Source organism: Mandrillus leucophaeus, unplaced genomic scaffold (genome assembly GCF_000951045.1).
Source record: "Mandrillus leucophaeus isolate KB7577 unplaced genomic scaffold, Mleu.le_1.0 Scaffold293, whole genome shotgun sequence".
In the NCBI taxonomy this organism is placed as follows: Eukaryota; Metazoa; Chordata; class Mammalia; order Primates; family Cercopithecidae; genus Mandrillus; species Mandrillus leucophaeus.
In genome coordinates this window covers 3,203,334-3,230,300 of record NW_012103065.1, presented here as the reverse complement: position 1 = coordinate 3,230,300, position 26,967 = coordinate 3,203,334, and the positions used below count along the sequence as shown (strand labels likewise).

The 26,967-nt window shown below is 33.8% G+C and overlaps 1 protein-coding gene across 1 annotated transcript in view; it reads left to right on the top strand.

Moving 5' to 3' along the window:
* Positions 1–26,967, top strand: part of CACNA2D1 (calcium channel, voltage-dependent, alpha 2/delta subunit 1) — a 453,354-nt gene that overhangs the window by 240,463 nt on the left and 185,924 nt on the right. The window contains exon 4 of the mRNA XM_011986113.1: positions 10,520–10,561. Coding sequence (XP_011841503.1) covers positions 10,520–10,561 — 42 coding nt within the window. The remainder of the gene's footprint in view (positions 1–10,519; positions 10,562–26,967) is intronic.

Below are 26,967 nucleotides of genomic sequence, written 5' to 3'. Positions count from 1 at the left end.
TTTTTTTTTTTTTTCTGACTATGCCTCATCATTTAGACTTCTTAGTTTTTTGTCTTATATGTAAAATCATCTAGTTTTGAAACTTATAAATCTCCTTTCTACTTTAATAAGCCTTACTTTTAAATCTGTTGCCTTATAGGAACATAATGCAGTGTCCAAGCTGAACAGTGATATATTTGTTTTAGCTGTTACCACTTTCACAGAATAGTGATGCCAGCATAAATTAATAATTATTCTATTTGATTATTGTTGTTAATCTCTTGCTGTGCCTGATATATAAATTAAACCTTGTAAGTTTGTATAACATAGGAATATTATCTATATCTGCAGTGTCAGGCCTTTACTGGAACGTTTTGGAAGTTTCTTCTGGAGATGAGCAAGGAGTACTGTATATATGTGACTGTTTATTTCATAAGTGACACATAATAAATGCCCGTGTACTACCCTTTCTTTCCTATCCTACATATCCCTGTAAGCCCGATGAAAGATGAATGAAATTGATGTAGTGATTATCAACCAAATGTTCTTCGAGGCTCTGATTCTGAACAGATTATTTTAAACTAAGTTATTCATTGACTATAATGTTAATCCTCATATTTTGTTTTAGTTGGATACTAATCTGGAGTTGATAGTCATTAATCTGTAAAGGAAGGGCTAATATTACCATTGGACAAATTAACAACTCTCTTGCTAAGACATCATATATTATGATCAAGTGCTGCTGACCTTGATCGCGAGTCAAGAAGATCCGTGGGGTGTCTGAGTCAATAGGAAGAAACATAAGAAATGAAATATTTTGGAGGATTAAATTTTAATGCTTTAGATGATTATATCTGGAGCTTCATTGTAGTTACAGATTAAAAGAGATTAAAGCCAGTTCCACAGCATTATGAATGTGTTTGTTCAGTTCTGGAATGAGGTTCCTGGGAGATTTGGTGTCTGAGGAAAATAATGTATTTACCTTCTCATATTCTACCTTTGCTCTTCTCATAGAGTTTAAATCATATATTTATTGATATCGTTTGGAGCACCAAAATAGCTTACAGGCAGACTCCTATTAAAGTTTATCAGATGAAGAAATAAATTGATATAGCTCTTAATGTTTAATAGGAATTGATCTCCTTTGAAGTTCAAGAGCCAACGAACTCTGAAATCAGTCTACTCGGAATTTCTCCTTGATTTCCTATAAGAGTGAAAGTAGCCTACCTTTTAACTTATTTGAGCTTTTGTAAAGCTCTATACTTTTTTTCGACTGTGATGCATTATGTGTATGTGTGCAGGGGTGTGTGTGTGTTATTTTATTAGAATTTCTAATAGCTTCTTTTTTCTATTTGTTTGTTTGTTTGTTTATTTATTTATTTATTTATTTTGTAGAGATGGGAGTCTTGCTGTCACCCAGGCTGGAGTGCAGTGGCGCTATCTTGGCTCACTACAACCTCTGCCCCTGGGATCAAGTGATTCTCCTGCCTCAGCCTCCCAAGTAGCTGGGATTACAGGTGTGTGCCACCACACCCAACTAATTTTTGTAGTTTTAGTAGAGACAGGGTTTCACCTTGATGGCCAGGCTGGTCTTGAACTCCTGACCTCAGGTGATTTGCCCCCCTCGGCCTCCCAGAGTGCTGGGATTATAGGACTGAGTCACAGCACCTGGCCAAATTTCTAATAGTTGCTCATAGGCCTGTCGTGTTCATTTACTCATTTATCAGCCCTTTCAATAGCACTTCATACAGCATTCCAGACACTGCTAGCATTGAGTATATGCACAATAGAACATTGTCTCTACTCAAATTGTAGTAGCTTAATCTTCTTACCTTTAAAATATATATATACTTATGTAGAAGCAATGAGCAGTTCCTTTTAGTGAAGGTCATGACTGTTTCTTTCCTCTAGGGAGATATTTCCATTTGTGTCACTAGCATGATAGTACAGCTCTGGGCTGTAGTACATGAGTATCTTTGCAGTTAGGTTATTAAACATAGTAAAGACACACGGATCTATTATGTTTCACTGTGACTACTTCTCTTAGATGTCTTTGGCTTGTAGATTGGTTAATGTGCTGGACAACTTATGAAGTGATACTTTAATTTACAGGCACCATAATGGCAACTTAATAAGCAGACTAAACTATTACAATTAAGCAATTGAAAATACCTCATGAAGAAATGTAAAGTGATATGTGGTAAAAGTAACAGAAGCAAGCTTACAAAAGGCCAAAATTATTTTCTAGTTTTGTTGTTCTTCCAGTAAGCTAAATAAATTAATAATAATTTTAAATTTATATTTTAATGTAGATTATAAGACAAAGTTAAAAGAATGGATAAAATTAATGAATGTGTCTCAAAGATTAACTATTAGGTAAACTATTTAGAGTTTACCTAATACATATAGGTATATATATGTGTATATATATACCTAGTACATATAGGTATATATATATGTATGTGTATATATATAATTGTGTGTGTATAATATATATATACAGAATGTGTGTGTATGTGTGTATATATAAAATTTATATGTGTACTTTATATATACATATATACATATACATATACATAATTCACTGTCTCTAAGATGTAGGTCCTGCCTGCAGGAGGTATAAGTATTTGGGGATAAGAAGACTCAGTTTAACTGTTGCTAGTCTTAGCTTTTCAATACATAAAGTTGACAGTGAAAATATTTAACTCACTGGTTACCTTTAGTAATCAGGGTCTCAAAAAACATGTGTTTAGGTTTCTAACCTAAATCAGGCTGAGTATGTGTACAAAGCTCAATGCTTATTTATTCTTATGAAAGAATGCTGAAAATTCAAAGAAGGAACAGATTATGTTTCAATATAATCCATACATTATTGAATCACACTAGCAAAATCATTTTACTTCAACCTTTTTAAATAAAACTCTGATATTCAAGCGTACAATCAAAATGTAGACTTATTTGATTTTTTATTATGCAACTAATTTTAAAGGCTAGTGAAGAGTTGATGTAAAAAATGATCCATCATTTAAAAAATGGTAATGATTACTGGTATATGACTTATAAAATATTAAGTTGGCAGTAGGTGATTTTTGACCTTTAGTTCATTAGAGAAATGTTAGAAAAATATTAAAATGGTTTGTATTTATATAGGAGCTAAGGAAACATTGAACTTGGCTTCTTTGATTTATTTTCTTAACCTTCTGCTAGAATTTTAAATTTTAGGTGAAAAATATTTCATGCCAGAACACATCTGAGTTTTTATTCCACAAATTCTCTTAGTTGCATTTTGCAAATTACCTGAATGTGTTTAAATAAAAGATGGATACACAGGGGAGAAAAAGGGGATGAAGAAGAAATGGAATTCTTAATGAAACAGCAGGGGCTAGCATCCAGGACACAGATTTAGGAGTTAGTTCTAGAACACTGAAATTCTCATAAAGCTACAAATAAAAATTAAACTATAAGCAAATAATACTGTTAGTAATAGAAAATCAGATTCGAAGAAAATATTTTGGAAAGGATGTTATTAGTATCAGTACTATCGATTGTGTTAGAAACCAAATTCTTACTAGCTTAAGAAAATTAAATGATTTGTCCTGTAACCATGAAGCCAACAGATGAAGGAAGCCTCAAGGATTCAGGCTGTAACCGGCTCAACTTGTACGACTATAACTATGCCTAGACCTATTACACCCAAAGAAATAGAGAGATGGAATACAGTTATTGAATATATTTAGGTACTTGTTAGTTTCTGTCATCAGAGAAGTGGGGTGATATGATTTACTAGCCAGAGAGAATCACATGATTAGATTGGGTGAATAAACAGTTTCTGAAAAGCTGTAGGATTTCTGAATAGAAAAACATTTTACCAAACAATGCTACATGTTTGTTACAGTTTTGAAAACATATAAACTCCTGATTTACTGGTGTGTAATTTTCTCCAGCAAGATTGGGCAGTTTGAATGTTGGGATGGACAAGCAAACTTTTAGGTTAATACAAGCTGAAAGTTTCTGTAGGCAGTAATGAATGATGATTGATATGTGGAGGTGTACATGTAGATACGGAAGAGTATGGAATCACACAGGTCTGGAGCACAGCAACACATTTGGTAGACAGGATGCATATAAGCCCTTTCCACTCCAATTAATTACCATTTGCATTAGGCTTTGTTATAAATCATCTCATTTGGTGTATCAGATTAAAAAGCGTAACAACAACTAGTAATTTTATTACTTCTCCACTCTGCTATGTGGAATCTTTGAAGATAATACTTTAAATAGACACATTGCATCCTAACTGATCTAAGAAAATAAAATTATAATTTACATTACTTCATGTATAAGTAGGTATTAAGTTAATAGGTAAATTCTATGGATGTATATTCCTGATATTTTTCATATATATAAAGTAGTTAACAATTATGGGGCATACATTGTATGCCATGCACTGTACTTAACACTTTAAATCAATTATCTTATTGTCTCTTGTCACATAATATGAATGCAGGTTTATCACGTCTTCAGTTCAGTTATATGGTAACACTGATCTCTAGATGGACCTGTGTCCATTTTTATTTTTTCTTTTCATCCTCTAAATTATGTGCTTTCTCAATATGTTCATGTTTTCCAAACTTCAAACAAATATAATGACAGGTAAAAAATACTTTTTTCCTGGACCACTGTCTTAAAAGTGATTCACTCACATTCATGTCCCTCCTTGCCACTGACACGCACACACAGCCACACACACATACATGTTCCTAAGTTCTTTTATTCACACAGTGTTACAGTGCTGTTGATTGAACTCATCCCATGTACAACAGTTGATATGGACAAAATAGCAGTGGTTGGTAAGTCAAATTGCTACAAATGTATTTCCAGAAAATTTGAGTTATAAATGATTTTAGTTAAACAGTGTAGATGTTGGCCGGCATGAATCATTAATGTAACTTATTTTTAATGAAGTGTCTCTACAATGTTTAACCAATTGACTTCATATTTGGAACTCAGGAGTGATAAAAATGACAATAAAATTGCAATATTTTGTAAAAGTGACTTTAGCAGACAGGACAGTTGCCCAAAATTTGTCAGGCTGTGAATCATGTGCAGAGCTGAGTATAACCAAGAAAAGAGAATTCGTAGATTGGACAGGAAGTTAGTCTCTATTTGAATTTTGAATGTGTCATATATTTTAATTGTTGACTATAAAATCTTAATTTTCAGTTGCAATATTTAAGCCTTTTTCCTGGCAACATCTTAGTTCCATGGGGAAGTTTTGCATGTCTGCCTCAGATTTTTAACATAAACTATTCATCAGAGGCCCACATTTGTGGGCAAGTGGCATGCAAGGAGCTGTCACTCACAATGCACGTTTTTAAGATGGAAAGGTCTATTTTGCTCAGTTTTAATTTTTGACTCCCAATAGACAATGTGGTACTAAAGTAATTTATCTCTCAACTTGCTAGGGGATGTTTTAAATTTCAGTAAGCAGCAGTATTATATTAGCATGGACCATTTGGGCCAATTTGTTTCAAGGAGATAATAAATAACTAAACTGCATGGTTAAAAAATCAGAAACAAAACAATTTGTTCTTGTCATCTGGTGGTGCTTAAATTATGAAAAATAGCTCTCCAAAGGCTTAATCCCTGAATCTAGTTTGAGGCTGTTGCTGACTTTATTCTATCGTACTGCACATAATGCCTTGAAATCCACTGAAAACCTGTGTGTTTGAGTGTGAAATACCTTCCAACATGATGTTGTTTAATAATTTGCATAAAGACATTTAGGCTGAAGGATAATAGAGAAACAAGATTACTCTGTCATTTGTGCCTATGGTAATTAGTTTATATGCCATAGTTTTAATTAAAGTATTAAATGATACTGGTATAACAGTACTTTCTGGAGAAGGGACCGAGGGAATTTTTAGTAATAAGACAGAAACACACACATGCTCAAACTGATCAACAGAGGGGCAAAGTCTTGACTATCTTAAATTCTTAATTCTCAACTATTTTGAAAACTGGAAAGTTTTAGTTTATGTGGTCATGTCATCCAATCATAATGAGATATTTTTCATATACAAGAGGTCAGCTTCTTGCCACAGACGAGTTAGAGGGTGAACACTTGCTCCCTGTGGTCAGGCTGTAGATTTGATTCATCTTTGTTTCTCCAGTACTTAGCATGGAGAAGGTTGCCAAAGCAATTGTTCAATGAGTGGGATGTGGCTCCCTCGATTGATGTTGAAGCCCGAAAATCTCCCTGTACAAAATCTAAGTGGGATAGGAACAGGAGACTGGGTTAAGGGAGAAAGAATTCAGCTGAGACTTTTTCCTCTTCTCCTTTAATTTTATCCACTTAAGGCATTTAACTCTTTTTTTTTTTTAATTTCTTCCCCTAATTTTCTATTAGCACAGAATTCATTTTAAGTAAAACTCATGTCTGTAAAAGCATCAGAACAGAATTTGGTTGATTCAGTGTGAATCGTCTTTTATTCCTAAGAATTGTCCTTTATCCCAATCCTGTTAAGATTGGTTCTGAATATATTTTGGTGACTCAGTGATTTGAATAACTCCTAGTGAAAGACTGATTTAGTTAACATAGCTGCACATATCTTAATACATTTCTAAATGGCAAAAAGATAGCTATGAATGAATCGATATGAAAGAGAATGACTGCTTCTCCAAAATATGATTTTTCTCAAAATTATAGTTGAAATTGTTTCTGAGCCAAATAATTCTGAAACCTTCCAAACAAAAATCACAAACGAATAATTGCAATTTTTTTTTTTTTTTTTTTTTTTTAGAATCCGACTCTGTCGCCTGTGCTGGAGTGCAGTGAAGCTATCTTGGCTCACTGCAAGCTCCGCCTCCCGGGCTCTCGCCGTTCTCCTGCCTCAGCCTCCTAAGCAGCCAGGACCATAGGCGCCCGCCACCACGCCCAGCCAGTTTTTTGTATTTTTTGGTAGAGACAGGGTTTCATCGTGTTAACCAGGATGGTCTCAATCTCCTGACCTCGTGATCTGCCTGCCTCGACCTCCCAAAGTTCTGGGACTACAGGCGTGAGCCACCACGCCCTACCAATTGCAATTTTTTTTTTTTTTTTAAATAAGAAAATATGATGAACTGAGACGTGGAAAATATTTTCATGTGGTGATATAAATTAAGTGCTCTTTGAATGTTTGGCATTTGTTTTAATGTCATGTTCTGAAAAGGTGAATTTGGTTGACAGAGGAGATGCAGAGTTAGTTGCTTCAACTCATGATGCCCTGTATAAATTTATTCTTTTTAAAATTGATCAAGTGAGCTTTTCTGTTTCATGAAATAAGGGAATAATGAACTGTATATGCTATGAATGAAAATTTGGGGTTTGAGAAAGAAAAGCATATTTATCATATGAGGTTTATAAAAATGCTCCTAAGCCAAAAGCAATATCCCATTTTTGGGTGAAGAAGAAATTTAGTTTTAAGGTATTGGACATAATTGGTTGCATATTCCACTAAGGTCTATGTTTTCTTCTTAAAATGTGACAACCTGTCTAAGCTCGCATATTTGAGTAAATGCTTTCTCATTTTGTTGTTTTCTATAAAAAGTCAGTTTTGTTTTTTTCATTGATATTTTGACCATGTAAATGAATGACATATTGAGAAAGAACTCTTTTAAAATGGAAATGTCAAGTCCAGGCACGGTGGCTCATGCCTGTAATCCCAACACTTTGGGTGGCCGAGGTGCGCCAATCACTTGAGGTGAGGGGTTCGAGACCAGCCTGATCAACATGATAAAACATGATCTCTAATAATAATAATAATAATAATAGCCACGTGTGTTGGCAAATGCCTGCAATCCCAGCTATTTGGGAGGCTGAGGCAGGAGAATTGCTTGAACCGGGGAGGCAGAATTTGCAGTGAGCCGAGATCGTGCCATTGAACTCCAGCCTGGGTGATAGAGTGAGACTCCATCTCAAAAGAAAAAAAAAAAAAATGAAATGTCAAATACTTAGTTATAAGAAAGGCTTATGGATGAGTATGGTTGAATATGGATGTTTGACATGCAATATAATTTTATGACTATTATATATTTGTTTCTTCAGTTTACTTAAAAACTCAGCATTTGGAATTATATGCAATTCAGAATCCAGAAAGTCTTGTACAAATTCATAATACTTAAGTAAAGTTTGCAATGCACCTTTACAATTACAGCTTTAAAAGCAACATAGAGTTTCAGAGTTGAGAGTGCTCATCATTATACCATGGATCCTCATAATATAGTTTCTGAAAGAAGAGATAAGTAACAAGTTTTGTAGAATGTTGTACACAAAAAAAGGTTAAAAAAACCATTTGGAAATTCTCAAATAAACTTAGATGTTTTTAATTCTTAATTTTACTTAATTTTAGTTTCATGCATAGCTCTTAACGGAATCAAAATACTTAGTTTATATCAACACTTAGTTTATATCAATACTGGCACTTAAAAAATCATACTTGTAACCCTTCTGACACTAGGTGAAATACTCTTAATCTTAGCCTTAATCAATAATGATTGCTTATATTTTATTACTAGGAAATACATTTACTAACCATTAATTCTGATACCATGGACCAAGTGTAATCCTACATACATAGGTTGTTTTATACAGATGATCTGTATCCATTATTTTACCAAAAGAGTAGGAGTTGATAGGTTTGACTTATTTTTTGCCTTTCTTGGCACAACGGTGTGTGCATATAGATATTAGTGAGCATCTGTTGAAAATGACGATGTTGAACTGCTTGAAATTCAATGCAGCCTCACCTTGTTTTCTGCATGTTCCCATTCCGTTAATATAAACAAGCAGATGGCAGAAAATAAAGTCTAAAATGAAGATGAACTTATTCAGTGCTTTAACTTCTCATAGAATCCACATTTTAAATTGAAAATTGTCTCCTAAGTATAAACTGCAGAGGTACAAGCAGGATCAATAAACTAGTAATTAGGTTTGGGTCTCAGGTGGATTCAGAAGGTTGTCTTGCTTTGTACATGTGATGAGCTCTGCTTTTTATTTTAACTGTTATGAAACTAATGCTATAAAAAATGTTTCAGGAATTAGAATTTTTACGCATGTTAAAAATTTTAGCTACTAAATAATTCTTTTGGAAATCAATTAAATAATGTAAAATAATGTAAAACTTTTAGTTATTCTAAATGAAATTCAAACTCATCGGTTTCAGTTTCTATTATGAATCATATGTTCTGATATATATATCATTTTTGGTTTGTTTGGTCTTCATAGAGACCTCTATATTTTATAGAGTTTCAGTCTTGTGGTATGTTTCTCAAACAAGAAGAGGCAGATTTCTGTGATAAATACACTGAGAAAACACAATGTATTTTCCTTTTGGAGATGTATAATGTACAGTCATACATTGTCTCTGAAGTTCTGCCGGAAAGAGACAATTTTAACTTTATTATTTTCTAAAGTCATATGATCATGGAATGCTTTTGCCTGCATAACAACCATTAATATCTTGAAGAAGTAGTGATTTTTGCGGGGGAGGGGGAAAGGGACTACACTTTGAGAAGCACTAATTTAGTGAACTTTTCCCAAGTAATTTCTGTTTTAAAAATTGTGTATTATATGCTTTTAATAAAATTTTACAGCATCTATGTGTTTGGATGTTTAAGGGGCAGAGAAAAATATGTGTTCACATCGTAGTGAGTTTACTACTTGAAGACATGGAAGATGAACTATATCTTCAATCAGTTTGGAATAAGACAGAAATCAGTATAAGTGGATTATTTTTACACTGCATAGAACTAGCCTCAGAGACACACAGAATAGTAGTTTTAAATTCCTGACAGTCATTTTATTAATCCATTTCCATTTTTCCTTTGTAACATAGTTTATAGCCCTAATTTATATTTATTGTATTTAATAATCAGGAACACTGATGGCTAGCAGAGTCATCCATATATATTTACTCTTGCTAGAAAACCAATGCTAATTCACCACTTTGCTAGAATATGCGAGTGTTAGTGTGAGACGATGTGGTATTTTTTACTATCTGAATTCCCAGGTGCTCATCATTTCTTATCTGACTCTCATGAGTAAATTTCTGCCAATATTGTATAGATGCACATTTCCACAAGAATCATTGCAACACTCTATGTGTGTATATGTATATAAAAATCATGGCTTCAACAAAGTATTAAGACATGTATCTTACATGCTTCTTGAATTATCCTGTTCACTGTGTATTAATATATTGGTGTATATATGTGTTCGTGTATAATTTATTTTACTTACGAATTTTTCACTTATTTTTTCTTGACAAATGGGTCTCAGACGTACACTGGAATCTTTTTCCCAATGCAAGATGTAACATCACTGATAAACTGTTTTAATATGTTCTTAGAAAAATAGTGGCTAATCTTTATGGATCATTGTGGAATATATCGTGAAAGAAAGATTACAAGGAGTTTATTTTAAACATGCACAAAATGTATTCAATATTTGATACAGTATTGTTTTTATTAAAATCAATAAAGCATTCTCTTTTTTTTGTAGAGCAATGAAGTTGTCTACTACAATGCAAAGGATGATCTCGATGTAAGTATTAAATATTTTACATTAAATTCCAAGAAAATTAATTATAGTAAAATGATTGGTCTTATAGAATAAATTGAGGTAGCAGGTTTAGTTTTTAAGACAATGTTAGATTGCATGAGCAAAATACTGGTTAGATACAAGATAATGAAGAACTTTTGTGATTTTTAACAACTTATTCTTGACATCTTCCTAAGTAAAAATTCCATGTGTGTCTCTGGATCTGAACCCTCACTGCACTGTTTCCAGACCACAGTCCACTGTACCAACTGTGATACTCTGGACTCCATTAGCAATACTGAAAATAGCTATCAAATCCCATCTATCTATGTATCCTGGCTCCTGTCACCAGGGTTACCACGCCTATCTGCTTTGACTTGAACTTTGCACACCAGGGATAACCATTTACTTCAACTGCAATATGAATGACACCCCAGAAGCTGTGCAACAACCTGCCCTGCTTGTACAGTCTGAAACAAAGTAGTTGCTCTATATGACTTTTTAAATAAATGACTCTAATGTGCATATTTAAATGACTTGAAACATGGATTATTTTAGTGCTAATCAGTTACTTCTAATATTGCTACATTTGGATAGACATTGAGGACATGTTTTATTACTTAGTTATGGTGAAAACGTTTTCAAAGTTATCTAATAAAAGTTACACTTAATTTTTTAAAATTCTTGTGTTTGACTCTTAAATCAAAAAATGCCTATGTATACTTATTTTTTAAGACAAAATATTTGTTAAGGTCATCCTATATTTTAGTTATTTTAAGAGCTTGGGATATTTTAGTAAACATAGCAAACAAATATAATAAAAGTGTTGCATGTGTTTCACACATTTCTCATCCGAATCCAAATAATTGTATTTATATACTATTATATGGTATTTTCTTCCAGCTATTTAAAAGAAGAAAATGAAAAAATATATAAAACAAGTCTATCTGGTCTTCAAAAAATGAGAAAACATGTAATGGCTTGATAATGTCACAGTTTCCCAAATTATAACAAATTATACCACCACCATCTCAAACCATACTACTAACCACTTTACACAACATACTTTACTTAGTTCCTACAACAATACTGTGAATGAAGAAGGTTTTATTTTCTCCAATTTATAGTTGAAGAGCTAAGAGTGTTTTGAAAAGTATTTTTTTTTTCCTCTAGACATAGGTGGTATTCCAGTGACATCTTTCCTCTTATCATGATTGTATATATTATTTTAATGACGTAGGAGGCTTATAAAGTACAAACTGTCAACTCAAACAAAATGTTTTAATGGTTTATTGATATCAAAATAAATACCATTTTTGAAGAGATGTTTAGTTTCACCATTATAACTAGCACTTGATATTTTTAAACTTATTTAAAAATATACGCAAAATCTTCGTCAACCTTCCTGGTACATAAATTGCAACATTTATTTAATATTTAATTTGTAAAGCAATGACAAAGACTTATAATAAAGTGAATGGCATTGACATGCAATCCTCCAATTAAGGATTGCATAAAGATACTGAAACCAATACTTCAAATACGTATTTTTTTCTCTAAACTAATTAAGTTACATTTATATGTCAAACAGTTTTATTTAGGTTTGCTCATTATTTAGAAAATAATTTTTATTTTACATTGAAAGTGGTCATTTTCCTTTGTTCAAGATTTTAACAATTATATGTAAAATGTCAATATGACTTTGTAGTAACTATCACTCCAGTTTCAATCAATGCATCAAAGTTGCCCATTTGAGCATACATGTCTACTTTTCTACTACAAGTAGAAAAGTGCACGTGTTACTATTTGTAATACTTGAGTTGTTCCAATATGGTTACATAGTTTGCCTTCACTGATGTTCATTGAAATATTAAAATCAAACTCTCTTGAGAAAAAAAATGTGTAAGTGAACTTATTAAACTTGCCCTGTTTTTTCCATTTTCTCATCTAAAAAAAATAGTATCTGATACTACTGTGGGTTATATATTTATGCTTATGAAAAGGATTCTGTCTCTCTTTTCTGCCATGAGGTGAAATTTAGCAAATTAAATCAAAGCCGCATAAATAGTAAAATGTGCACATTTAAATTTAAAACTTAAAAAAGTGATGGTCAGCATTTGGAGAAAACTCAATTTCTTTATATACAAACAATAACATTATCAGAATAATTCGCAAAAAGTGTTGTTTCGTGCAAAGTGAACTACAATAGGAATCAGAATAATTCATGCCCTAATCCAGCCCTAAAATTATAGTCACCCTAGGGCTATCAAAATTTGAACTGTTATTCTCTCATCTAAGACATGATACAGATGAATAGGTGATCCATAAAGTTCATTTCAGTTCTGGATATTCTTAGATTCCAATGAAAATATATACTTATATATAAAGAATATACTTAAATGGATAAAGAATATGATCACATTATAGAATGTAATAGTCAAAACGAGGGAAGAAAATGACATTCATTACTCTTACCCTACTATAAGCATGTTGTTTTTTTGGTACATTTTTAAGATTTTCTCATGAACATGTATGTTTTTTTATTTGCATGATTCTTTTTGTTGTTGTTGTTGTTTTGTTTTTTGTTTGTTTGTTTTTTGAGATAGAGTCTCACTCTGTCGCCCAGCCTGGAGTACAGTGGCGCGATCTCGGCTCACTGCAAGCTCCGCCTCCCGGGTTCACGCCATTGTCCTGCCTCAGTCTCCCAGGTGGCTGGGACTACAGGTGCCCGCCACCACACCCAGCTAATTTTTTGTATTTTTAGTAGAGACGGGGTTTCACCGTGTTAGCCAGGATGGTCTCGATCTCCTGACGTCGTGATCTGCCCGCCTCAGCCTCCCAAAGTGCTGGGATTACAGGCATGAGCCACCGCAGCCAGCCCTGCATGATTCTTTAAGTACACAAGTTATTAAGTGGCATAATCATTTTTTATCTTGTGAAATAGTTGGATCATTCTTTTGAGTTGATATAACACGATTCAATTAACCCCACTTCTATCTTGGAGGTTAATTTTCCTTTGTGAGTATTCACATGAATATCAATACATCTTTACACATAAACATTTTTCTTCAATGTTTTAAACTTATTTTTAGGATAGATTCCCAAAAGTGGGAATTTTTGACATTTTAATGAATTTTGATACATAGTGTAATGTCACTTACAAAAAGGACCGGACCAAGTTCTACCACCATTAATGTACAGAGACATTATTTCCTCATAGACTGCTCAGCATTATATTAAAAGATAATCTAACACATTGAAATAGTTTTTCACCGTTTTGATTACTTGTCTTCCAGTATTCAGATTTTGCCCCCAACATGGGAAGCCCACGTTTTTTCAAGCTCATTGACTTGTAAAAGTTTCTGAGCCAAAGTGAGGTTGTTTACATATCTGTGAAATCTGTACATTAATGTGCATTTCTTAATACTGGGTAAAATATTATTTTACACAAACAAATCTGAATATTGCTGATATATGTAAGCACTATGTAAATATTTATTGCATTTGGCCATATTTATGGCTGTCATTGCTCACGTAAAGCAAGAATATAATTTGTTAAGAGAAAGCATGGAAGGAATTACATGAGGAGATATAATTTTACTTGTAGAAGGCTTTATAAAATAAAAATACCAATAAATTATCATGTCAAATCAACCTGAATGTGAAATACAAAGTTAATCCTTGTGACATAATTCAGGTTTCTGTATTTGGAATATTTCATGTGAATTTTTCTCAGAGTTTGTAAAGAACTATAGGATAACTTATTGTATACTAAAAATTTTTCATTGGACAAGCTCAAAGTGCTTTAGAATATATTGCTAATGCTCTTATAAGATCTTAAGCATTGAATCAAAATGAATTATGTTGTATTTATTAGTATATCAGTTAGTCTGTTTGAGAGATAACTAAAGTAAAAATGGCCAAAATTAGACAGAAGTTGATTCCTCTCTAGGAACGTTCTGGATACATTGGCTAATATGGCAACTCCCTGTCTTTCCAGGCTTCCAGGTTCTTCTCCCCATTCTCTACTTTCCACATTGTAGCTGCTCCATGTTGTGCTCCAAGATCGATGTTCCAATATCCATGATTCTTTTGGTGTTCTAGATTAGAGGAGAGAGGCAAGTGACGATGGGAGCCACACCCTTTGCCTTTAGGGGCATGTCTCAGAGTTTGCATACATCACTTCTATCTGTGCCCATTGTCAACAACTTAGTGACCAGCCTCGAATGGTTGCAAGAGGATATGGAGTACTTTTTTCCCCCAACCCTTGACCCATGTGTATATACCCAACTAACACGTAGAGTTATATTACTAAAGAGAGAAGGGAGAGGATAGTAGTTGAGAAGAAGTTCATTAATTAGCAGTTTCTGCACATATCTTGAATTTGTTCTTCTTGATATGTTAAAGTTAGTGCAAACACTCCACTCATTCATCTGAGTGACTGTTATCTTTTAAATATAATCAAACCCTTTGTGGGAGATAATTCTTTTATAGTAAAATGAATATAAAATTAGGTTCTGTACTGAGATTTTTCTAATATCTTCTAATGTATTTTGATAACTAATGATCAAATTGTTTTCTGCAATAGAAATATTTACTATCTTACAGTGAAAGTTAAGAACTGTAAGTACATGTTGCACTTTGATATTCTAGTTAACGATTTTCAGTGTTTACATTTTTTTAAAAAGATTGTTACCTATCTCATGAAGTTAAACTCCTACGGATGATGAAATTTACTCACCCTCACCAAAAGTTTTGCAATAGGGGGTAGATTTAATTGGATCTTTTATTTACAACTTTATATATGCATTGCTTGGTATTTTATATACTAGGTGTTCACAAATCATAATGTCATCACATTGTTTTTGTTTGAATTTGGCTACTATCACTGTTCTTGGCTCTCACTTTTCTACATACTAGTTTAGCTATGTATTTTTATTGTTCAAATTCTACAATGTCATATTCCTCATTAAAAATGTGTCATTTGAGAGTATAAAATGTAATTTTACAATCTCATATATCTACATCAACTATCTAATAAAACAATGCGGCTAATTGGCATACTAACTGCTGAGATAACATTATTAATAAATTTAATCCTCAGTATGTTTCAATGGGGATTAATATCTGAGGGCTGTTGAAATAAATTATGGAGAAATTAAATTTACCCAAGTTTATTTGTATAAAGAATGATTCGTGAATCAAGCAGTAATCAAAACTAGGAGAGAGCCCCACCCAGGCAGTATTTATAGACAGACAAAGGAAGTGATGTACAGAAACAGCTTGATTGGTTATAACTGGACATTTACCTTACTTGGGCATGATGTAGCATTTGCCCTCTGTGGATATAATCTGATCACTGGGCAGCCTGTGATTGGCTGAAACTCAGCTGCTGTGATTAGCTGAAGCTCAGCTATTAGTTACAAGAATATACTTTAAAAGTAGGTTACAGTTTGTTAACATACTAAGTTAGGTTGCAGTTCACTACATAGAAATTCAAAATATAAAATATATACATAAATATACATATATATGTATACTTATATAAAAATATATATGTATAATATGCATATATGCATAATGTATAAAAATATACATATATAATATGTATATAGAAATACAAAATACAAAATAACATTATAACCCTAGAACAAATTTAACTTAAAAGAGCTGGCCGGGCGCGGTGGCTCACATCTGTAATCCCAGCACTTTTGGGAGGCTGAGGTGGGCAGATCATGAGGTCAGGAGATTGAGACCATCCTGGCTAACACGGTGAAACCCTGTCTCTACTAAAAAAAAAATTAAAAAAAAAATTTTGGCTACTCGGGAGGCTGAGGCAGAACAGTGTGAACCCAGGAGGCGGAGCTTGCAGTCACGCCACTGCGCTCCAGCTTGGGTAACAGAGCGAGACTCCCTCTCCCCCATGCCCCCTCAAAAACAAAGTGCTAAATAAAGTTTCTATTTTAAATGTTATACCTCCTGGGTATAACTAAAAGATTATAAATGCTGAGGCTCTGGTTATTATTTTTAACTTTTTCACCAGTTCCGCTGGAGATGATTAGTTTTCCAACTCCTAAGACTAGTGGATTAGTGATCATTTCCAGTATTTCCTAGTAGTCACATCAATCATTTCCTTTCACTGCTCTAATACAATCATCTAAGTTTAGACATTGGTCTCAAATGTGTTCTTAAGAGCTATTGAAATTATCTCATTTTATGATTATAAATTTTAAATATACATTTAATTATGATACATTATTATATACGTCTCTTATACACATCTAGGAGCTATTGAAATTATCTCATTTTATGATTATAAATTTTAAATATACATTTAATTATGATACATTATTATATACATTTATAAACATTATATTCATGTATCTTTTTCCATTGCCAAGATCTTTATCACTTATTACTGACTCTCTTTTTGGTTTTTAATACTCTGCAGAAACTTTACCAGAAACTTTCCTAAGTGGAACATACAATGTTTGGCAGTGAAATGAAAGTTTTTCCTTCTTGAAGGCACAGCCAATCTTTGTGAATTATTATCTTGAGGTCCCTCCTTAAGAGTGTAAGTTCCCAGAGAGCAGCTCTTACACACTTATAGCAGCTGACATGACTCTTACAATATCGCGTACACATTGTAATCACTCAAACTTACTTTCCCAATAAATCTAAGTTAATATTAAAGCTTCATTTCACACAACTGTAAAAGGAATGTTCTTAAGTATAGTTTAAGAACACGTCATAATAATATTCCAGACTTACTTCCCCATTTTTGTTCCCCATACTTTCTATTTTTTTTCATACTTTCATTTTTAGACCTTTTGCCTGCTACCCCCAACCTTAGCCCAGACCTGTGTAGGTCTATAATCTAGAGGATTGACAATGAAATACATACCTTGAAGAAAATGCTTGCCCTACTGTTGACCAGTGACGGGACCACATGTTTTATATCATTGTCACTTCCATAGTTACAAATATGACAGCACATACTTGGGGAAAAAAAAATCTGTACCATCAGACTACTTCCCAGTCTTGAGACTAGATAGGCCTTTCTTCATTTAAGACTAATAAAATAAATTCTAGTCAATGGAGAAATCCATGAGAGATTCAGTAACGGTAAAGTAAGTATTAAAGACACAGAGGAAAATTTTTCTCTAAGATAGTATTACTTCAGATGTGTCAGGCAGAAAGACAAACAACATTTAATATATGCTTACTGTCCCCAGAGAAAGGCCCAATCAATGATCTATAAAAAGTAGACTAAAACCATCAAAACGAAAACCACTGAAACAAAATTCTCATTGGAGAAATTAACAAATTTGACAATGTGAATTATTTATCAATAATCCTCAGAATAAGTTTGAGAAGTACTCTTTGAGTGCCGGAAAAGTAAAAAAAAAAAATGTGGGAACAAAGTTAATAAATATGAAGGTCAGAATTCATAGGTGTATTCATAAGTCCTGTCTTCCCAGAGATCAAGTCAAAGCACATGTATCAGATATAATCATCAAGGATTTAATGGAAGAAAACATTCAGGTCTGCCAAGAAATCTGTATATAATTGTAGGTCTGGAAGGCCTACAGTGATTCAGACAAAGATTTTTAAAAGTCAAGAACATTTATACCAAAAACTTGCTCAAGGATATTCAAGAGGAGATTTCTAGTAGGCTGCTAAGTATTTAGTTTGGTTGCTTAGGAGAGTGGCCTAGAATAGACTTTTATGTTTAGCTTATGAGGGGAATTTGAAAACAAGTGGCTGAAATTTCCTGAGCAAGTGTGAAGTTACATATATAGCAAGGCCAGATTCATCTACAGATAAATTTTGGCATGCTTATACAAAGTTAAAAACAAAATGAATTTGAATACCTTTGGATATAACATATTCTCCAGCCTGCTGTAATACCACTACTCGTTAGTGTCTTTCTTTCAGCCTGCTTCACACATCTACACAACATTAAAAAAAAATTACCTTAAGACAGTACAAGATAGACTCCTCAGAACACCAGCATTTAGGGGAATGTGGGGGCAGGGGAGGGGAGTATGGGATATGAGTAGTTAGAGACGAAGTAGTAGCAACCTTCATAATAGAAGTAAATCATACAGAGAAGGTCATGAGATTAGTACCTGTTGGCATCAGGACGAAATTTGGAATTTCCTGATTTCTACTGTTCTTTTGTATTTATTAGGCTGGTGTAGCACCAGGTTCACGTTTATATAGAAAGAAGGATACATTCGAGTGTAATCTATTGATTTTGTTCATTATAATGATGATGCATGGCCTCAAAGGTAAAGCAAGTATTTAAAGTTTATCAATGCTTCCTTTAGAGTGAAAGCTTTCTATTAGCTGCATCTGAATTAGTCAGCTTGTGGGGAAGTTTAAGCTCTTCAAGGACTCTGGTATAAGACAATTCCAGAAGGGCATTTTATAGTTATCTGCATTCCTCTACTTAGATCAATGCTATTTATATTCACCTTGTGGCTATAAAATAAATACTGACAGCCAGATTTAGTTAAAGCAGTGGCTGAAATTAAGTATAGAATTAATGCCTCCTTACGATTGGATAATATAAAAATTATGGCTCTAAATAGTTTTCCTCTTGAAACTTAAAAACACAGGTAGAGGCCAGGTGTGGTGGTGCACACCTGTAATCCCAGCCCTTCAGGAGGCTGAGGCAGGCAGAACCCATGATCTCAGGAGTTTAAGACCAGCCTGGGAAATATGGCAAAACCCCGTCTGTACAAAAAACTACTAAAATTAGCCAGACATGATGGGGTGCACCTGTAGTGCCAGCTACTTGGGAGACTGAGATGGGAGGATTGCTTGAGCCCGGGAGGTCGGGGCTGCAGTGAGCTGATATTGTGCCACTGCACTCCAGCCAGGGTGACAGTGGGACCCTGTCTCAAAAACAAACAAAAAACCTCAGAAAACAAACAAACAAACAAAAAATATGCAGGTATAACTGGGATAAATTATTGGATGAGCCATGATTCTCATGGAAGGATATAAGGCACATATGGCCTTATTCGATATTTAAGACAATCTTTCCTGTGTCCGGTTAACTTATGCCAGATAATGTTAACATGACTAATCATGTTAGTTGCCTGATCATGATACCATACAATTCTTCCAATCAAATGCTTTACTTAAAAACCCAATTTAAGTAATAACTCTCTCTTTAAGCCTTCCTTGTTTTTTTTTTTTTTTTTTTTTTTTTTTTTTTCTCTCTAGTCAGCAAATGGTAGTCCTTCCTATGAGCATTCTAAGCAACTTGTAATGCATTTCTGACTTTAATGGTACAATACTTTATACGATAGAATGTGTGCACAGGATCTGGTCTTCTCTACTAAATTTTTTAGCAATTTGAGGTGGAAATAATATTTAGTTTCTTTTGTAGTATACAGTAGTTGCTGAGATAATGCTTGTTAAATTTGTGTATCCATACTATTTTCATAGTGTTTATGAAGATGTGTTCACCTTTTAAAGAGGTGCTGTATTGTAAGCATGGTGGAAATGAAAATGTTAATTTTGCTTCAAGGTTACTGGAAGCAAAATTAAGATAGGAAGTAGTAAAGCCAGCTTTTACTATGGATGATATTTCAATTAATGTGTAAGATAGACATTTGCTTCCTTAATTTCATCTAATGGGACTAGATGCAGATGAGCGTGGCAGTGGACACTGTTTCCTCAACTTCTCTCCTTTGTCCCTGGGGACAGCCATCAAGACTAAGAGGAGAGTTAAAACAGACAATGTAGTTTTTCCCATGTCCAAAATAAATTGAAGTTGGAGAATAAGTGGTGGAGTTAGAATATTTGTCTATAATTACAAGTGATGTAAGTGTCAAGATTTTTGGTTCCAAGTATGGACAGATATGATAAGCTAATTTAGCATGAATATTTGTGAAACATGAACTCTGGCTTATGTCCCGTTGCTTGATGCACAGAAAGCCAGTCACTGAGACAAAGAATATTGCCAGGGAAGAAAGCTTTATTTGGGTGTTGCAACTGAGGAGATGGGAGATACGTCTCAAATCTGTCTGCTCAACTGACTAAAATTGGCAGTTTATATAGCGTGAGAGAAATGTAGCTATATGCAGGAAAAACAGGAATTAGGAGGGGGTCTGGTGTCTCATTGTCTGGATGTGGTGATTTGGTGAGTTTCAGTTCCTTGGGAGTCCTGATGGTTGGTTTCCTGAGAAAGGAATTCAGAGAAGATAAACACAAGTTTCAAGCTTTAAGACCAGCTGGGTCAATTTATGTGTTTATTCAAAAACAGTGCAGACATTAGTTCTTTGAGGAAATTTGACAGATTTCACTTTCTTATTCTACATATAATATTAATTAAAAAGTTGAGTTCTATTTCCAAAGAGCCTACATCATTCAAATGATCATAATGTTTAAATGTAAGATTATTAGGAAAAAGATTTTAAATATATAGAAGAAGGAAATAGTATAATGAATCATGTCATCTATGACTTGCTTAAGTCTTTTAAGATAGAGACATTTTATTTCTGAATACTTCTACATGAAACTCTATTTTTGTTTCTTCTAAATAACAAGACATACATGTACAATTGCTGTATACCTTGTTATACAGTAGAGACAATAGAGTGTGATAGTTGAGATTATATACTGGAGCGCTAGCTAGATTCAAATCTTAGCTCTGCCATTTCCTATCTGGGTGATATTGGCAAGATCACATAATCTCTCTGCTTTTTGCTTATTTGGTCCCTATAAATGGAGGTGATAGTAATACCAACCTCAGAGTTATTATAAAGATGAAATTAACACATATAAAACATACAGACAATCTCCTGGATCATAGAGAGCAGTCTAGAAATGTTAATGTAATTCTGAAAAACATTAGTTATTAATATTATTACTATTTAAGATTAAGTGGAAGTGATCTTAGCATCAAATGGAGCATGTTTGTGTATCTGAATGTGTTAATAATGAAAGGGCATTATATTGAGATATTTTTCATTTTATTGTCATGAATTTAATCTTTGCATTTGTATGAAAACCTTAATATAATGCACGCACAAAATACAAATCAAAGTTGAATGCTCAAAGCACATATTAAAAATGCAAACACACATGGGGAAGACTGTTTTGATATCATTGTAGGTTTTATATATTCAATTTTATTTTTTAATTTTAGAGACAGGGTCTCACTATGTTGTTCAGACTGGCCTCAAACTCCTGCCTCAAGGTATCCTCCCAACTCGGCCTTCTGAGTAGCTGGCACTGTGGGCACTTGCCATCATTTCTGGCTCTGTTTATTTAGATTTTAAAGAAAAATTAGATTTTAAAATAAACTGAGAAAAAAAAAAGCTAGCAACGTAACAATTATCTATGAAAATCCAAATTCAAGTTCTCATTAGTTTTGAAATTTATTTGGATTCCTAGTCTAGGTTTCAAAAGACATCTGACCCAATAAGTCATTAAATTCCCTGAAGATTAGTGAAGCAAATTCCTCAGAAGACTTGAGTTGTGCCCGCAAACTGTGCTATTTTCTTAATTCCCAGAGTAAGCAAAAAAGAAAAGAGATCATTACAAAGCCTTATTAACCTAATTCGAAGATCTGTCTGACTAAAATTCAAATGAAATTCCACCTAGAATTCCCATGTCATTAAATTGAGTTGATTTATATGCTACATTTTGTTTTATTGATCATGTTCAAAATTTGTCCTGTCTGGGACATTTGGCTAGTCTGCTGAATTCCCTTGCATATTTATGTTGCTATTTATTTTCCTCTTAGCAGGGTCTTGTCTACATTAACATTAATTCCAACATAATCTGCTATCTAAATGTCTTTTTCAATGCCCAGTCTTTAATGATTATATTTTACTTTATAGCCATAAATAAACTTGGTTCTAGAATAAGCTAGTAGGGATATGCATCAAACAGCAATGAAATCTAATTATTAAAGAAAAAGGAAAAATCCGAGTTTCTTTTCTAGCATTTTAAAAAGCTGTCTTATAGTATGTAACCTTTGTTTTACACTCTTAGGTACCAAACAGTGATGAAATCTAATTATTGAAGAAAGAATCAGAGTCTAGGTGTTACCAGTGGAGGGTGTCCAGGTCCTTGGAGTTTTGAACAAAGAACTGGATAAAATGCAGAAAGCAATGAAAGAAAAACATAGATTTATTGAAACAGAAGTATACTCCACAGAGTAGGAGCAGGCTTAGGCAAGTGGGTCAAGAGCTCCAGTTATAGAATTTTCTGGAGTTTAAATACCCTCTAGAGGTTTCTGTTGCTTACTTGGTTTACTTTCTGTATAAATGAAGTAGTGGCCTGCAACCATTCTGATTGGTAGCAGAAAGTGACTAATCAGACGCTGAAGTGAAGTTACACAAGAAGATTTGTCCTGCAATCAGCCTGATTGGCTGCTGGAGGGCACCAGTTAGATACTGACGTGAAATTACAAAGTTACACCCCTATGCAAATAAAGACTGTGACCAGTCTGATTGGTTGTGGGAGGGGACCAATCAGAGGTACTTTGCATTTTTCCTCTGCCATGCAGTGGGAAGGGGGTTGAGGGTTTTGCAAAGGAAGTAGTCTCTGATCCTTTTGTTACTTGGGCATGGAAAGTTGGATTTACCTTTTGATTTAGTTCTAGAAAGTCAGCATGAATTGGCCTTAGGTTCCCTGCCTCTAGACCCTATTCTTCTGCCTCATAGGTTTCTTTTCTAACATTAAAAAAATTATCTTATAGTTTGCAATCTTTATTTCCATTTTTGATGTTGGCCAATATTGAATCCTTGAATAGGATGGCATAAAGGTAGAATATTAATTACTTTGTATCCATAATTGCTTTGGTTCTTTTTGCTTCTAAAATAAATGGTTTAAATATTTTTGATGTGATACGTTTGGATTGGGTAATAATAGCTAGCAGATATTATATATACTTTTTATATATACTGATTGTATGATATATACTTATATACATATGCTTATTCTATACTGAGTGGTAGCATTTAAAGCATACTACCTAGTATAGAATAAGTATATATAATATATACTAGCCATTATTATAACTTCATGTATCATTTACAATTCACGAGAACCCTTTGTGGTACATATATTATTTTATTTTTCAGGTAAAACAAGTAAAATTTAATGAGCGTAAGCTACTTGTCCAGTGCCACACATTTTGTATTTGTCAGAGTAGGGAAGTGAACGCAGTGCAGTCTGTATGATCCAGAGCTGAAACACTGTGTCGCTGTGCTGTGCTATCTGGGCAGCGGGTACCTGTGAGGAAGAAGAGGGCCTCTGAAGGAGCTATTGTAAATTGAGACTTAGGGGTAAAATTTTGGAGACAGTTTTGATTGAAAATTTGAATTTATTACATCTATCCATTATTTTGTCCGTATTTAATTTTGATGAATTTGGCTTATATTTCATACAACTAATTTTATCATTGACAGTTGTGAGGTTACAGTGTTCCTGCTGTAGGCAAAATATAATGTGTGTGATGTATAAGCTTGTTAAACTTTGAGTCCTAAGTTTCTGCTGTTCTTATCCACTATTCCGAGTGATGTTTACCATGAATATCTTAAAATTAATGTGTGCATCTCTATATGGAATGTAGCCATCTCAGGAATCACTGGGGGAAGAAACTATAAAACCGGTAAAAAGGTAGAGTAGACTCAGTGTCTTCTAAGAATTTTGCCTTATGTTTTTGGGGCTGCTTTCCAAAATTTTTCAAGCCTGGCCTGATATATTTTTAATGCTTTACACACTTGAGCACATGCTCCTTTTGCAAAGATGGTTTAAACATGGGTTCCTAGTCGTCCTGGATTAGTGGCATTTATGGTGGGATCCTGGAGTCCTACCGTCTGATCTCTTAAATTAGATCTTGGTTGTATGACTTTAGCCAGTCTTTGCCTCAGATATCAAGAGAATATCATTGATCTTCGTACTTTTCAAGATGGTGGTGATGGTTTTAAAACTCATTTGCCCTGGCAATATTTTGAAAAGTGTATTTGTGTATCATAATATAAAAAGATTCTTTTAATTTTTTAGAAGTAGAATGGCTCATTTAAAACATTTCCTTTTATAATATAATGCATGGTACTACATGATTTCCATGGGGAGTGCTATGTTGAACTTTCAGACTCTGTAAAAATCGCATAGTGCCTTTTACAATCCTTGAGCAGAAGATAAATATCACTCTCTTCCCAAAATATACGTGACATATTTAGACATAATGTATACACATGGGTATACTTTTGTAGCACTGTATTACATCCCTTTCTGATGCTGGATATTTGAAAACTTCATACTACATGTGGAATTTAAATCAGCCCCCAACTCTTTTCCATCATACTCAACTGTATTGTATTGTTAGTGGCTCTCCTTACTCCTTGCTAGGTCCTGTGATAGGCAATTCATGGGCATTCATGCAAACTAAATTTATTCATCATGCAAACTAAAATTACATCAGTTTTATTTCAAGGATGTCCTCAGGTTCTGTATTTAAAATCTTTTGAATGCTATCATTATAGTCCTCATCAGCAACTTTAATACATCTTATTTGAAGAATGTCATTTTTGTCTTTTAAATTTAATAAACAAGTTATTGCAGGGATCGGTATCGCCTTTTAACTTAATTTAGTTCCAATTTTTCTTTGACTGTCATTTGGAAAATGTATGTGTTCTTTGTTTTAATATTCCCTACAGTGTTTTTTAACTTTCTTTTTGTTACTGCACAATTTCAGCTGCTTCGTGGTTTCACTTTTCCCCAAAATCTACGTATCTCAGACTGTTTCTTTCTTCTCTTTTATACATCATAATTATTAGTGGAAAAATACATGAAAACTTTACAGTGAATCTAATCTTCAAAAATGAGATTTCTTCAAATTTCTTTTCGCCACTGATGTTATAAATTTACTTTTCATGTTAATTTTAAAACTTTCTTTTCTGAGTATGTTAAATAAATGGCTTCTAAAGAATCAATGCTATAGTTTTTCCAGAGTAAATCTAAGGAGTTACAACATTTTTTTATTACCTGAAGAACTGGCAAAACCATCTGAATTCATAAAATTTGTTCTTCATCAAATATTTTAGCTAAGCTTATATGTTTTTTGCAAGAACAATATTTCTATTCATTAAATACATAATTTCAAATTTTTATTTGTTATGATTCAGTAAAACAAAAGTACAAATGTTACGTGTAAGTCCTTAGTGCATATTCAGTGTCATCCAACTCATATTCTTTCTAAATCTGTTCATCTACCAAATACTTCTCTAAGTCCTAGGAGAAAATAGCAGCTTAAATCAATGAAATCAGAAGGCTCAGTTATGTTCTTATTGTCATTGTACTAGATTCATCAATTAATATTCAACCTGGCCTTCTAACTTAGAACAACTCTGACTGGATGAAAGTTTCACACCTCTTTCTATTCATTCTTCAATTGGGCGTCATCACCTGCAATTCTGTTGAGTCTTCATTTCTCGTTGATCCAAGAGATTTACCGAAAATGAAGCTTTTCAAGCTGGGTGTGGTGGCTCACACCTGTAATCTCAGCGACTCAGGAGGCTCAGGCAGGAGGATTACTTGAGGCCAGGAGTTTGAGACCATCCTGGTCAAGATAGCAAGACACTGGCTCTAAGCAATAGAAATTTAAAAACCTATCTGGGTATGATGGAATGCACCTGTAGTCCCAGCCGCTCTGGAGGCTTAGGTAGGAGGTTGGCAGCTCAAGGATGTAATGAGCCATGATTGTGCCACTGTACTCCAGGCTGGGGAAGAGAGTAAGATCCTGATTCAAAACAAAAGAAAATGAAAAAAAAAAAAATCACAAGGCTTTTCCTCTGTGCAAGTCAGACCTGGTGACCATCTTTAATTAGCAGAACAGCACAGGATGCTTAAATTCCAATGCTGAACTAGTGGTAACAGAGTAATCTAATACTGTATATTAAAAAGTAATGTTTAAAGTAATGCTTAAACGTTCTTGTTCTTTTTTTTTTTTGAGACGGAGTCTCACTCTGTCACCAGACTGGAGTTCAGTGGCTCAATCTCGGTGCACTGCAAACTTTGCCTCCCAGGTTCAAGCGATTCTCCTGCCTCAACCTCCTGAGCAGCTGTGACTACAGGCGCATACCACCACACCCAGCTAATTTTTGTATTATTAGTAGAGACAGGGTTTCACCATGTTGGCCAGGCTGATCTCATACTCCTGACCTCGTGATCTGCCCGCCTTGGCCTCCCAAAGTGCTAGAGTTACAGGTGTGAGCCACCACTGCTGGCCTAAACATTACTTTTTAATCCATAATATTGATCCCAGTATCCCAGTATACCAGAATATTCAGACTTGATGTCTGTATGAAAGTCTACTTTAAATATAACCCATCATGATGGATAAGCTTTTTGATGTGCTGCTGGATTCAGTTTGC